General features: G+C 43.5%; 1 protein-coding gene across 2 annotated transcripts; it reads right to left on the bottom strand.

Annotated features, from left to right (window-relative positions):
* Positions 1 to 221: 221 nt before the first annotated feature.
* On the bottom strand, positions 222 to 13,452 carry LOC120744592 (jnk1/mapk8 associated membrane protein). 2 transcript variants are annotated; one of them, XM_040049092.1, is made up of 8 exons: positions 13,442 to 13,452; positions 8,738 to 8,837; positions 6,453 to 6,532; positions 5,232 to 5,386; positions 3,113 to 3,319; positions 2,048 to 2,229; positions 1,837 to 1,913; positions 222 to 1,323 (listed from the first exon to the last, which is right to left on the bottom strand). In XM_040049092.1, the coding sequence occupies exons 2-8, from the start codon at positions 8,739 to 8,741 to the stop codon at positions 1,105 to 1,107; spliced, it is 924 nt and encodes a 307-aa protein (XP_039905026.1). In that variant the 5' UTR covers positions 8,742 to 8,837; positions 13,442 to 13,452; the 3' UTR covers positions 222 to 1,104. The 2 variants fall into 2 exon arrangements, with proteins under 2 accessions (XP_039905026.1, XP_039905027.1); XM_040049093.1 differs by lacking the exons at positions 6,453 to 6,532; positions 13,442 to 13,452 and having other exon boundaries at positions 8,738 to 8,810.
* Between the last annotated feature and the right edge of the window lie 446 nt (positions 13,453 to 13,898).

Raw genomic sequence — 13,898 nt, 5'->3', positions numbered from 1 at the left:
CTAAACAGTTGGTGTGGGTATGTGCAAAAGCTCAGTATACAAATGAAGAAGTCACAACAGGAAACAGTCTTTTTGAGGATTTTTCCACATTTCCAGATGCAGCAACCTTCCTGTTTGTCATCTGACAACCTGAGAGAAGAACAAGCTTCCCACCTGCACTGCCGGGTTACAGGACGTGACGAGTGCGGTCAGCCAAAATGATACCAAAGATCTGCGCAAAATCATTTTCTGACACCTTTATTCATTTACAAAGAAACATCAACATATGTTACAGCCTACACAGATGACTGTGAGCAAAATGATCTGCAGATTAAAGTGCATCGTCACACAGATCGACCTGCAGTAACACAGGTGTACACTTTGATATCAGGTAAATGTTTGAGACCAATAAAAGTTGAATCTCATGGTAACAAAGATCAATACAGTCAGCAACACAAAGATAACATTCAAAGTTTTAGTTTTAAATTATGTATATGCAGATAAACATACTGAATACACTAACATTTACAAGCAATGTACAGTATATACAGTGCACTTTCACCTCCACAAACCTGTGAAGGCTGAAATATTCAACCCCGCTACAGGAGTCAACATGCAAACCTTTTCAAGTATATCTGTCGGAGCGATTTTCCTCTGGAGAAATTCACCACCAATCAAAATTTAAAATAAACATTAAAAGCAGCGACCCGTTAACGGTTTAGAAATCATTGAGCAGTTGCTGCAAAACTCAACCTTACTTTAAGAAACAGCTGCTCAGCTCCAGTGGAACGATCAAATCTTCTACCACACTTGACAAAGCAGTAGTGCATACACTTTACTGTACACGCCAGACTTCTGGGACCACATCATTGTCATGTCAGACCTGTAGACACTTCACATGAGAACTGAAGCTGAGCGTGAATGAATTATTGAGCTTATATTTCATGAGTTAAAGAAATTAACAAACTACGTTTGGCATTTTGAGTCCGACTCCTCACTGACTGAGATTTTGAACTCTGCGTAAAAATAAACAGACAATTTCAAGACATCACACTGGACAGGGGCAACCTGCTGTGACTTCTTGGTTTTTCAAGAGTTATTTATTGAACTCCTGATAAATCCAGATCAGTGTCCATTGCCAGCCTCCAAGAGGATGCGGCTGGGCTCAGTGAATTTGGCTGTGACGATGTAAAACAGAGCGGGTCCTGGCACGAGGGCCAACAGCGGCAGGTCCTGTTCCAGCTTGTCCAGTCGGGAGATCGAGATGATGCCGTAAGCATGCAACAGCCAGTGGCTGAACAGGACGATGAGACGTTTCTTCTTGGCAACCAGATTCTTAAAAGACTGTGTTCAAAGGAGATGGGTTATGGTAAGAGTGGACAGAGAAGAGAAATAACCCATACACATATGTCAGCTTCCAAACGCAAACAAACATGTGCAGTAATGACAGCAAACCAGACAGAGTCCTGAACATACAGTACATACATACGTGTGTGTGTGTTCACAAGTTATCATGTTCGTGTGGGGTCTGTCTACACTGCCTGCCCGCTGAGGGGGCAACAATACCCCATCAGCCTTTTACAGGTAAGGGGTTTAAAAAAAACACAACAACAACAACAACAACCATCTACAGTCTAGAGTTGAACCAAACTAGTGTAATTCCTAAATGGTTAGTGCCCACACAATTAGTTTGGAGGAGTCATTTTGCTGTTGTAACTTTATACAAGTCGATGAATAAACACTGTAAAGAAGTATAATTAGTATCCAACCTCATATCAAATCGAAGAACTTCTTGATCACAATTGTAAAGTTAAACTGGGAAATAAGAAATGCCCATACCGCAGTGACTGTAGTTACCTGTATCTCAGAGGCAGACATGTAAACAGCCAACGTGACAAGAGACAGGACCAGGATGATGTAGGGGAATGCATAGTCTGAAACAATAACACAGTCGTCTTTACTCAGAGTTATTTAAACAAAAAGGGCATTAGTCATAGTCTTATGAAAGCTGTAAAACAAAAATGATACCACAGTGTGAACTAAGAAGCAGAGTCCCACAGGTACTCACAGAGCAGTCCTCCTCCTATAGCCTGCAGCACAGTGAGGATCGGGAAGAAGTACAGAGCAGCATAGATGCTCTTAAAACGGTCGGATTTGCCCAAACCACACGCCATCTTCTTCACCAACAGAGGACGCAGCATCATCATTAGTATCAAGCAAAATGCATAGTAGATCAGCACGATGGTGTAGCTGAGAAAAAGGACATTCAGGAGTTCGTGTTACGCTGATGCAACAGATACAGAATGAATGACAAGCCTGAGATGACCTCCCACCAGCCTATGCACCAGTTCAGAAGGAAACTGCACAAGAGTTAAAAAAGAGAATAAAGAATCAGAAGCATGTTGATCGGTTTACTCATTCAGCAGGTGTCTGTTCATCTTGTCTAATAAACAAAGTAGCCTAAATCATTCGTCAGTGTGAGGCTACTCTCCTGCTGCTTTATATCGAATGAACCTCCCAGTGTTTCTCCTGTCAGCACGCTGCTGCCAGCCTCCATGTGTCCACCTGTCATGATCTGCAGTGTAACAGGAGGAAAAGTAATCTAAGAACTCATCTGACTGAAACACTAAGATCCAATAAGTAACCTCAATCTTTTGAATAAAGACTGGGTATGCTGGTATCTCCTCGGCTTGCTGCCTGTACGTTGAGGTTTTTTCCCAGTTGATAACAGGGTTTGTTCCCTGTGCCTCAGGGTCAGGGAACAGTTCCTGACGAACGACAGTTCAGAGTACCCAGCCTTCTTAAAGTTGCTGGTGGGGGTGTTTGAGAGCGCTCCATCTCTCTGCTGTCACTCATGTAGGCATCAGCAGTGAGGCTGAAGGGATTGACTGGGAGGAACCACCTGCCTGACCTGAACCGTGTTCTGTTGTCCATAACTAAGCTTTTTCTTATTTAACGTATAATTGTATTTTCTTTTTTTTAATTTTGCCCTAAGACACAGAGCTCAGTGTCCCACAGTATGGCCTTGATGCCCTGCTGCAAACACACCTTTGTCCTCTTCTGTGGAGTGCTGGGAATTATTGTTTTATGGTTAATTGTAGAATTTGGCGAAATGATTACTGGTAATACTCACAGTGGGTACACAGCTTCCTGAGTGCAGTGTAATGTGTTGACATAGTCTGGACTTGGGTTGTACAGCATCGTGTACCAGTCTGAAAGCATTTGCACTCGACAAGAACGGATAGTGAGCATTCCCACAGGCTCTGTGACCAGCAGAGTGACCACAGCTGACATACTGCACTCCAACATGGCGGTCACATGTTGTAGTAAAGCACTGGAACTACAAAGGAAGAGCATGAGATCAAATGACAGAAAGAAAACACACTGTCCTCACAGACAAGAGTACTAAAGGGATTCCACACGATTCTGTGCTTGGAACAAATACTCTCTAAGTCAGACGCGTTTCATATAGCACCCCAACTAACAAAACAAATAGTAATATTAGACAAAAACAACCCAAGTAAGTACAAAATGTGCTGAGGGCAAAACCTTCTCCAAACCTATATGGTCTTATTTAAGAGTAATTGCCTCCTAAACCTACTAACTAGACCCTTAGAAGCAAGAACTGCAATCAAGCATTTACAATAACTGGCAATGAGTCTTTCACGTAACTAGAAGCTCATTTTTCTTTACAAAACTGTTTTAATTCAGCTACACTGCAGGGTTTTTCAGCGTGAATGACCTGTTTAAGGTCAAAGCAGTTTATTTTAAGCCCTGACACTGACTACACCAGTCCAAAACCTTCATTTTTTTATTTTTAAGCCATTAACAGGTGGACGTGGTGGTTTGTTACTGATCATTGTTCAAGTGTGTTTGAGCTTCTCCTCCATGATTTTCTGGTACAGCGCAGAATTGACTCCATCAGTTACAGGAAGTCAACCAGGTCCTGAAGCAGCAAACAGCCCCAGAACAAACTGACACCACCATGTTTTACTGCTGCCATGTGTTCTTTTTATGAAATGCTACGTTAGTTTTACAACAGATGTAATGTGACTTCAGATCTCTTCTTGTCAGTGCACAGCATGCTTTTGCTTTGTCCAAAGTCTCTGGTGCGGGGCAGGGGGGCAATTACTTTTCCTACATAGTACCCTGAAAAGTGCATTTTATATTTACTTGATTTATCTTTGTCTAATATTAAAATTAGTCGTAGTTCCCTAGATATAGCCAAGCTATACCATTCAACATTATACTGTGACAGGAATAGAAAAAAAGTGTAGTTCAACATGAAATCCTGAGAACTTGAATTTGTTTGAAAATATAATAGTAAGGTCTCCACTACTGAAGGCTTGTAGAAAGATAGGGGGCTGAAATTTAAGGGATGGCAATCAAGAACCTTGTAATTATCAGTCTGCTCGTCTGTGGATTCTGCTTTTCGTTTCCACTTACACTACAGTCAGCTGGAGGAGGGAAATAGTGGAACAGTCTGCAGCGTAGATGTGGACGTTATTTTTGTTGTTGTTGCACAAAAGGACGACAGCATGTTAGTAAAGTTCAAACTGCATCCAGAACAGAAACAACTGCATTGTACTGCTAACAGAACATCACAGACAACGCTAAGCTAGCCAGAGCGATATTAAAGCTGAGTAAATGCTGACCGGGCGGGGGCGGGGTCACGTTAGCCCCGTGTTCATTTTTATTTGAAGGGTTTTCTATTTATTGTTTCATAATGACTTTCTTATAATGCTACAGTTATAAGACGGAGTGTTTTTGTCATAAGCCTTACTGCTGCCACAGATGAACCTTTCAGGTACGTCTGGTATTAAATATAATCTAATGTTAGGCCTGTGTGCAGGCTTAAACTGCTTATTTGCCTTTTTTCAGTTACATGTTTTCATAGAAGCAAAGGTTAGAACAGCAGTTTATTGCATAAGTCTGAATGCTATAATTCAAATTTGGGACTATTCTATTTCACTTAATAGAAAAAGTACATTACTGCTACAGTTTACATATTCTTTACATTTGCTATTTTATATAGTAATATTTTAGGTTTGGCCTTTAGAGATGTGTTTTATAGATATGTTTACAATATTAATTACACATTAGACCAGAAGTGCCACTGAGTGCTCATTATATAAACTCTTCATTAAGTTTGAAGTTATGCAATATGACTTATAAGTGGACATGATCACTTTGGTCATTTCACACAGAAGTAACTTCCTCTGTACAGCAGCAGCTTTGGAACTCAGTCTCACCTCTTCTTTCCAGAGTACCATTCAATAAAGAACCAGTGCAACACAAGAGGCAACATGGCCATAAACCCCAGATAGAGCCAGTCGTAGATCTCAGGAGACTCGATGCAGCGCTCACACACTTTCTGCATGTTGGCCCGCTCTCCTCGAGGACAAACCTGCCAAAACACATTATTGTGAGTAAAATCTTAATCTCATCCAAATCCACTCTTAAAGTTGTCTTTCATTTAATTGCGCTGCTATATTCATTCAAATCCACCATTCAATGCTTTTTTAATACTTTGAATACAGAACAGAACAACTGAACGTTACAACTTAACAATTACAGTTACTCCTTTGTGCTTACAACATATAAACGTAGTAAAATTAAAAACGTGATGACCTCAGATTACAGGAACAAAAGTCCAGACAGTGACTATAAAAACGACTGACCAGGAACAGTCGCAGGTGTCACAGCTGGTTTATTTAACGCTTTCTTTGGTGTGTGGGGAGACGCTGACATGCACTCTTCATTTTGCAGCAGATGACTTTCAGCTGGTGGAATAATTTCGTGGTACTGCTGCCTTTTGCTGCAATAGTTTTACAGCATGTTTTGCAAATTACTGCATTTCGTTCTGCATCATCCTTGTGAAAACGAGTCAACAGCGAGTCTCATTCACTCGCTCGTCTGTCACCATATTTTTCCCTAACTGGTAGAATATACAGACGCATGCTCAGCACAGTGCGCCAGGTGGAAAATTTTCCAGTTGGGAGGGGGGATTAATGATGCATTTGCAGCGTGTGGGAGGAAAAAATGATTCATTATCTATTTTACACTGGTTATTTTAACTGAAAATAAGAACACTGGTAGAGTAATGAGCATTTCTTAAGTGCTGGCTAGTTATGACCTTTCTAAGTGGAGACGGCATGTTCTCTCTGTGCCTGTGAGAGTTTGGCTTCTCCAGCTTCCTGCCACATGTCCATTCATGTCTCTGCACTGTTCCTACAATTAGTGATAGTCCAGGCTGTGATAGGCTCCACTGGCTCACAACTCGAACAAGCAGGATGAGCACTTCCAAATTTCCTCAGAACAGTCTGCTACACCACAATGACTGGATCTCAATATGAAAACCTGAATTATTATGAGCCGCTCTCTGTTTTATGATGCAAGGCGCAAAGTTAGACATACATCCACATACTGTCTATCCAACAGCACATCAGCAACAACTAATGTTTAGTACTCACACCACATTCTCCCTCCACTGAGCCGTTGACCATCATCCTGCCACAGTACAGCCCTGGACATGTTGAACTCACGGCCACAGCTGCAAGCATACAAAACCATTGTGAAGTGTGCAAGCATCAATACTATAGTACAGTATTTTCAAACAATCAGGATGCTTGAAACTTAAAAATTGAGCTGTAAACTTTCTTTTAGCTTGGTGGTGGTATAAAGTTCATTTAAAACAGGCATGTCCAAAAAGTCTGGCCCGGGGACCAATCATGGCCCTTTCTGCCTACCTTAAAATGTATTATTTGTGGCCCACCGCCACAAACAGGATTAATAAAGTGTAATTTCTCTGTTCCTCATGTTGTCAGCAACATGAGATGTAACCAGTGAGTGTATACACCAACACAATACACACAATGGTAAGTCTATTTAAAAATTAACCTGAGATTCAGCAGCTTTATCCCAGACAGCCTGATCTTTGTGTTCATTTACTCTCCATATGCAAATGAAAAGTAGTTTTATTTTGTAATTCTTGTGTTATTGAAAATATTTTGTTATTATTATGATTTTTGAAAGAATAATGATTATATCTCAAAAAAAAAAAAAAAAAAAAAAAAAAAAGATTGAGTAAGATTGTTGGTCCTGGGTGACAGACTGGATGATGATGGCAGTGCAGAAGATGACGGGTAGCTCCTGTGACAGGTCGAACTTCCTGAGTTGCCGCAGGAAGTTCAACCTGTTGGGCCTTCTTCCAGACACAGTGTATGTGAAGAATATTGTACTTCCCATGAAAAGATGGATCCTAGGAATCTAAGGCAATCCACAGTGGGTCCACAAGTACTGTTGAAGATGGCGATAGTGGAGGGGGGGGGGTTCTCTAAAGGTCCACTGTCATCTCCACAGTCTTGAGCAGGTTCAGATCCAAGTGGTTCTTACTGTGTTGTGTGTATGTGACTTTAGGTCATCATACAGCCCACTCCAAAGTCAAAGGCAAATCCCACAGAGCACCACTGCACCTCCAATCAGAATCATGGTTAGGTTGTCTGCGTCGATGAAAACCAGGGAAAATATACGTAGAGAGGACCGTTTAAGAGTTCCTCTCTGGTAAAATGATGGGAGGATAACAGCAAAAGACGGAGCAAAAAAACACAGAAACATGCAAAGCATGAGAACACAAAGCGCTGAGGCTCCATCTGCAGCGACATCTCGGATCATCTACTGAGCAGATGCACCTGTGGTATCAATTTCAAAAATCCAAGATGCCGTCTTTCTTGAGTTATCATACTCACAAGATTTTTTAATAAAGTTTGACATCTGACCTTGAGGTTGAGATCACTAAGATTTCAACTCATGTGAGATTTTCAATGTTAGACCTATGGTATGAATTTGAACATTTCTTCAGTTATCACATCCGCAAACTTGGGTGTCGACCCTGGCCCAGCAGGGGGATAAAGATACCCCGTCAGCTTTTTACAGCTGAGGGGTAAAAAGCAGAGGGTTAAAAAAAATAGCAGGCCTACAAACAAAGTCTTTTTCTTAAGAAATGGAAAAAAAATTCTGCAGGACGCAGAACCTGAGAGAGCATCTGACCCTTCAATCGATCCCTCTCTCGTTTGCTGAAGCCGGATCAGAAATGGTCACAGCAGAGGGTTTGTTGTCATGAAGCAATGTTTAAGGAAAGGACCAAATTACACAAGAACTGAACTTTAAAAACAAGGAGCGACATGTCTATTGGAGTGATGACTCTAAAATCTTTGGTTCAAACTTGTACATAGAAAGCGTGTATAGAGCTTAATGACTGATTGTCTACTATAAAACACAATGGATGCTCTCTCGTGGTTTGGCGCTGCAATCCAGCCAGTGGTGTTGGAGATGTTGTCGAAATTAATGTAATTATAAACACAGACATTACTGTCAGGCATCTCTCTCCTCTCGGTTTCAGTGGGATAACTGCGCGTCTTATTTCGGAGTTAAGCCTCCCATGCAACACAGCAGCAGAGACAGGACACAACAACAAGACCCCCCACTCACACGTACACGTTGCGTGAGCTTGACATTAACACATATCCACTCCAGTTCTTAGGAAAACTGTACACACGCTACTGCAGTGTATGTAACCGGCATGCAATATTTCTGTCACTTAGATAAGCTTCAAAGGCCGGGCGGTTGTTAGCTAAACTGCCAAGCTCACAGCTAAGGCTAACTTCCACATTTTATAAAAATACATATTATGAGAAACGCCGCAAAGTCTCTCAACACCTTAGGTATCATGTGAGGGTAAAAGGCGACCTCAACTTACCCATTTTGAGAACGATATGACTTGTAAATCTGCCTTTTAAAACCACAGCTTAATCGTGTTTGCTTGGGACTGCTGTAACCGGAAGTGGACCAGAACACGTCTCTTGTTTAGCCGACTGGTCTCCGCGTAGTGCTGCCCTCTGCCGTCTGTCGCTTTTCACTCCTTCTTGACATCTGTGGGGTTTTGTGACATTTGTGTTATTGTCACCTTCTGAGCTGCACCGGAATACTCAAAAACATCTTTTCCTTTTGTGCTTTTTCTGTTTCTTATTTTTTAAGTGGGACTCAGCAAGTGGAGGAGCCTCAATATTAATTGCCATGGTTAATTCAGTAAGATATAAGCAGATGTCTCATAAGCTAAGCTAACTGACTTCATTACTAAATATATTTGTTACTGTGTTTATGCACTTATCACTTGGATCTCATAACTCATCAAAACAGTTTGTACTTTTGTCAGTCAGAATTTTAGATCTATTGCGTTCCTGAATACTGTCAATCATTTAATTCGTTTTTACTATCAAATGACTTCAATCTATGTATGAGGGAGCAACGCTAGGTCAGTTTGTGTTATGAAAAAAGGCATAACTGTTTTGAGGACATTCATTAAAGTGATAAGCATCACTTTTCTGTGAGAACTGTGCCATATTGATTGAGGAAAAACTGTAATCTACCAGAATTTTCCCACACAACCATCTTTAGGGTTTACAGACACTGGCTTAAAAAAGAGAGATGCAGAGAGTGGCAGTTGATGTCCAAGGTCAGAGGCTGACAGGAAGGCAACACTAACTCAATCAACCACTAGTTACAAAAGAGAGAAGAACATCTATAAACGCACAACACATGGGCTACAACAGCAGAAGACCACAAGAGGTGTCACTCCTTTAGCCAGGTCCAGAAAACTGAGGCTACAGTTCACAATGACTCACTGAAACTGAACAAGAAAAGATGCTGTACTCCAGTGACTTCCACAGTCCAGTAGAGCACCATTGGGATGAGCAGACAACAAATCTGACAAACAGTGAATCAGAATCAGAAAGGGTTTTATTGCCAAATGTTGAGCAGGTTTACAACATTAGGAAATCGCTGCGGTGCTTCAGTGCAAACATACTGTCATAAATTACGCTAAAATAGACATGAAAATAAAAATAAGAATAAGAATTAAAAGTGCTAAGTAGGTAGATATATACATGAGTGCAGGTAGTGATCAGTGCCAACATGGAATGATGCAGTGAACACAGCGTAGGGTCATGTGTTAGTGGTGGGAACAGTCGTACGTTTATTGTTCATGTGTCCAACAGCAGAGGGGAAGAAACTGTTCTTATGGCGAGAGGTTCTGGTGCGAATGGACCGGAGCCTCCTGCCTGAGGGGAGCAGGTCAATCAGACTGTGTCCAGGGTGAGAAGGGTCAGCTGAGATCCGAGCTGCACGCCCCAGTGTCCTGGAGGTGTACAGGTCCTGCAGAGATGGGAGTCTGCAGCCAATCACCTTCTCAGCAGAGCGCACAACACGCTGCAGTCTCTGTTTGTCCCTGATAGTGGCTCCAGCGTACCACACGGTGATGGAATAGGTGAGGATGGACTCGATGATTGCAGTGTAGAATTGCATCATCGTCCGTGTTGGCAGGTTGAATTTCTTCAGCTGCCTCAGGAAGTACATCCTCTGCTGGGCTTTCTTGATGACGGAGGTGATGGTGGGCTCCCACTTCAGGTCCTGGGTGATGGTGGTACCCAGGAAGCGGAATGAGTCCACAGAGGTGATGGGGGTGTCAGTCAGGATGATGGGGGGGAGTGGGGCTGTGTGCTTCCTGAAGTCCACAATAATCTCCACTGTCTTCTGGGCATTCAGCACCAGGTTGTTGTGGCTGCACCAGGACACCAGACGTTCAACCTCCCTCCTGTAGGCAGACTCATCCCCGTCCGAGATGAGCCCAATAACGGTGGTGTCATCTGCAAACTTGATTAGCTTGACAGACTGGTGGGTGGAGGTGCAGCAGTTGGTGTACAGGGAGAAGAGCAGGGGAGAAAGAACACAGCCCTGAGGGGAGCCGGTGCTGATGGTCCGGGAGTCCGAGACATTCTTTCCCAGCCTCACATGCTGCTTCCTGTCCGTCAGGAAGTCAGTGATCCACCGGCAGATGGGATCAGGCACATTCATCTGGGAAAGCTTGTCTCGGAGATGGTCTGGAAGGATGGTGTTGAAGGCAGAGCTGAAGTCCACAAACAGGATCCTGGCGTAGGTTCCTGGGGAGTCCAGATGCTGCAGGATGAAGTGTAGGGCCATGTTGATGGCGTCATCTACAGACCTGTTGGCTCTGTATGCAAACTGCAGGGGGTCCAGGAGGGGGGCCGTGAGGGTCTTGAGGTAGGAGAGAACCAGGCGCTCAAAAGACTTCATGACCACAGATGTCAGAGCCACGGGTCTGTAGTCATTTAGTCCAGTGATCCTAGGTTTCTTGGGGACAGGGATTATGGTAGAGGACTTGAAGCAGGCAGGCACATGACATGTCTGCAGTGAGGAGTTGAAAATGCCAGAAAACACTGGGGCCAGCTCGTTTGCACAGTGTCTGAGGGTGGCAGGAGACACGCCGTCTGGGCCAGGAGCTTTCCGAGCATTCAGGTTCTTAAACTGCTTCCTCACATCTGCTTCATGAATATGAAGAGTTGTGGTGGGAGGAGGTGGTGTGAAATCCTCCTTTGTGTGGGGTGAGGAGGGGGGTGTTGTAGGTGAGCAGTTTGAAGGTGGTGATGGCTCTATGGAGGGGGGAGAGGTGGGGGAATTAGTGTCCAAAGTGCCTCTATTGTTGGGGCCGTTGGAGGTGTGAAGGCTGCCTGATGGCTCGTCAAAACGGCAGTAGAAGTCGTTAAGGGTGTTGGCCAAGAGCAAGTCATCAGTGGAGTGGGGGGTTTTAGGCTTGTAGTTGGTGATATTCCTAAAACCTTTCCACACAGAGGCCGAGTCATTCTCTGAGATCTGCTGCTGCATCTTCTCAGAGTGCTGATGTTTAGCAATGTCCACTTCTTTAGTCAACCTGTACTTGGCCTCTCTGTAGCAGTCCCTGTCTCCGCTTCTGAACGCCTTTCTCTTTTCCAGCCACAGCTTTTTGAGTTTAGGAGTAAACCAGGGTTTGTCATTGTTATAACTCACCCTGGTGCGTGATGGCACAATGCTGTCCTCACAGAAGTGGATATAGGAGGTGACAGTGTCCGTAAACTCGTCCAAGCTGTTAGAAGCAGCCTTCATTGTGTCCCAGTCTGTAGACTCCAAACACGTGCGAAGCTCCTCCACAGCCTCGTTGCTCCACAGTTTTTTTGTCCTCATGACAGGTTTGGAGAGCTTCAGCCTCTGTCTGTACGCGGGGATCAGGTGGATCATGACGTGGTCAGAAAGTCCGAGTGAAGCGCGGGGCACCGCACGATAGGCCCCGCTGATCGTGCTGTAACAGTGGTCTAATGTCCTCTCCTCTCCTGTGATGCTGTTGTGTCAATATGGAACAAAATCTCTAAGGAATGATTCCAGCAACAAGCTGAAATTCTGCAAAGACAAACTACAGCAGCTCTGAAGGCAAAATGCGGTGTAAGTGTACCTAATAAAGTGGTTGATGGATGCACACATTACTGCAGTGTATGCAACTGGCATACAGTATTACTCTCACTTAGTTAAGCTTCACTTATTATTGCTCTTTTGTACATATTTGAGTCTGAAGTAAAAGCTAATTCAGTGCTGGACAGTATTCAGGAAAGTGACAGATGAAATGTCATCAACAGAACCAAAATTTCTTTAGCACTGAAGCACGTGTAGAAAAATTAGCTGTGTAAGAAAGGCTAGTGTTGTGGGGACATGTGTCACTGATCTGACAATTGCAGTAAGAGTAGAGCAGAATCCCCAAAAGTTGATTCTGTTCATCTAGACGTAGCGTTTTGAACAGATGAACACAATCAACTTTCGGGGATTTGCTTACATGGATGATTGAGCATGCATCAAGTAGAGCAGAATGACTTTTCTGATACGAGATTTGCACCCAAGATATAGAGAGAAACTGGTAATCTCAAAGTGAACCACCAACTTTCTGATTGGTAAACGACCCACTCTACCCCTTGTGCCGGCAGCCATACTAAACAGATTACGAATGCTGCGGAGAACAGAAAGGAGTCAGAGGGCACAGCAGCGGCAACAACACCTTGGCCTGATACATCCTAGATTCATGATATAAATTGGAGGTTTCATCAAATTCGATCCACATGGTGGAACCCACGATGTCGCTGCTCCTGTGGGGGAAGATGACGCAGCTACATAGAACAGGACAGCAGGTCAGAGTAACCTCCCACACCTCTACAATGGTGCTGGGAGGCTCTGGACAGCCCTGAAGCAAGTCTTCAGGTGTTGTAGCTCTCAGTTGAGTCCCTCACCCTCTCCCGCTCCTCGGTCGAGTTTCCTGGATCTGAAACTGGTGAGTAAGCACTGGTTTCCTGTACATCTCTCCACCCCTCTATATTCTTCCACTGGGTTTGTTGTTTGTAGACTAGCCTATACCTAAAGATACAGTGAAGATTAGACTATGAAATAAGACGTTAAGTTTTGTATTAGATTGAGTACACAGATAAACTATATGAAAACACCACTGTGTGTTGTAACCGAAACAGGAAGTGGTACTGCACCGCAGAGAGCCAACACCAATTCCTCATCTCCAAAGCAACCTCCGTCTCACCTGGACTCCAGCCCTTTGGCCCCTCCTCCGTCCGTGTCTGTGGGAGGTCCGATGACACCTCTGGATTTGATCATTCGTTTTTATTCATCTCTGGCTCTCTTTCACTGTATGTCTCTGTCCTGTCCACACACCCCAAACCAGTCGAAGCAATGGCCTCCCCACCCTGAGCCTGGTTCTGCCAGAGGTTTCTTCCTGTTAAAAGGGAGCTTTTTCTTCCCACTGTTGCCAAAACGCATCCTCACAGGTAGTCATATGATTGTTAAGGTTTTCTCTGTATTATTGTAGGGTCTTTACCTTACAATATAAAGCGCCTTGAGGTACAAATGGGATTTGAGTAGTACCCAGTAGTTCAACCTTTAGTTGAATTGTTAGTCTGCATGCATATCGATCCCTCTTGATCGACTGGTTCATTTGTACTTGTGCTACAATCAGTGGATTTCAGTTTGTGTGCCGGAGA

The sequence above is a fragment of the Simochromis diagramma genome, unplaced genomic scaffold, assembly GCF_900408965.1.
Source record: "Simochromis diagramma unplaced genomic scaffold, fSimDia1.1 OVJJ01000426.1, whole genome shotgun sequence".
NCBI lineage: Eukaryota > Metazoa > Chordata > Actinopteri > Cichliformes > Cichlidae > Simochromis > Simochromis diagramma.
Note: the sequence above shows the minus strand (reverse complement) of the source record. Positions and strands in the feature narration are given on the sequence as shown.

What these genes read in the sequence shown, in the direction of transcription:
- LOC120744592 (XM_040049092.1), bottom strand. An exon ending in CAGGAAGCTGTGTACCCACT is followed by an intron (nt 2,230 to 3,112) that starts GTGAGTATTACC and finishes CCTTTTTCTCAG; the next exon opens with CTACACCATCGTGCTGATCT. An exon ending in TATAGGAGGAGGACTGCTCT is followed by an intron (nt 1,914 to 2,047) that starts GTGAGTACCTGT and finishes TTATTGTTTCAG; the next exon opens with ACTATGCATTCCCCTACATC.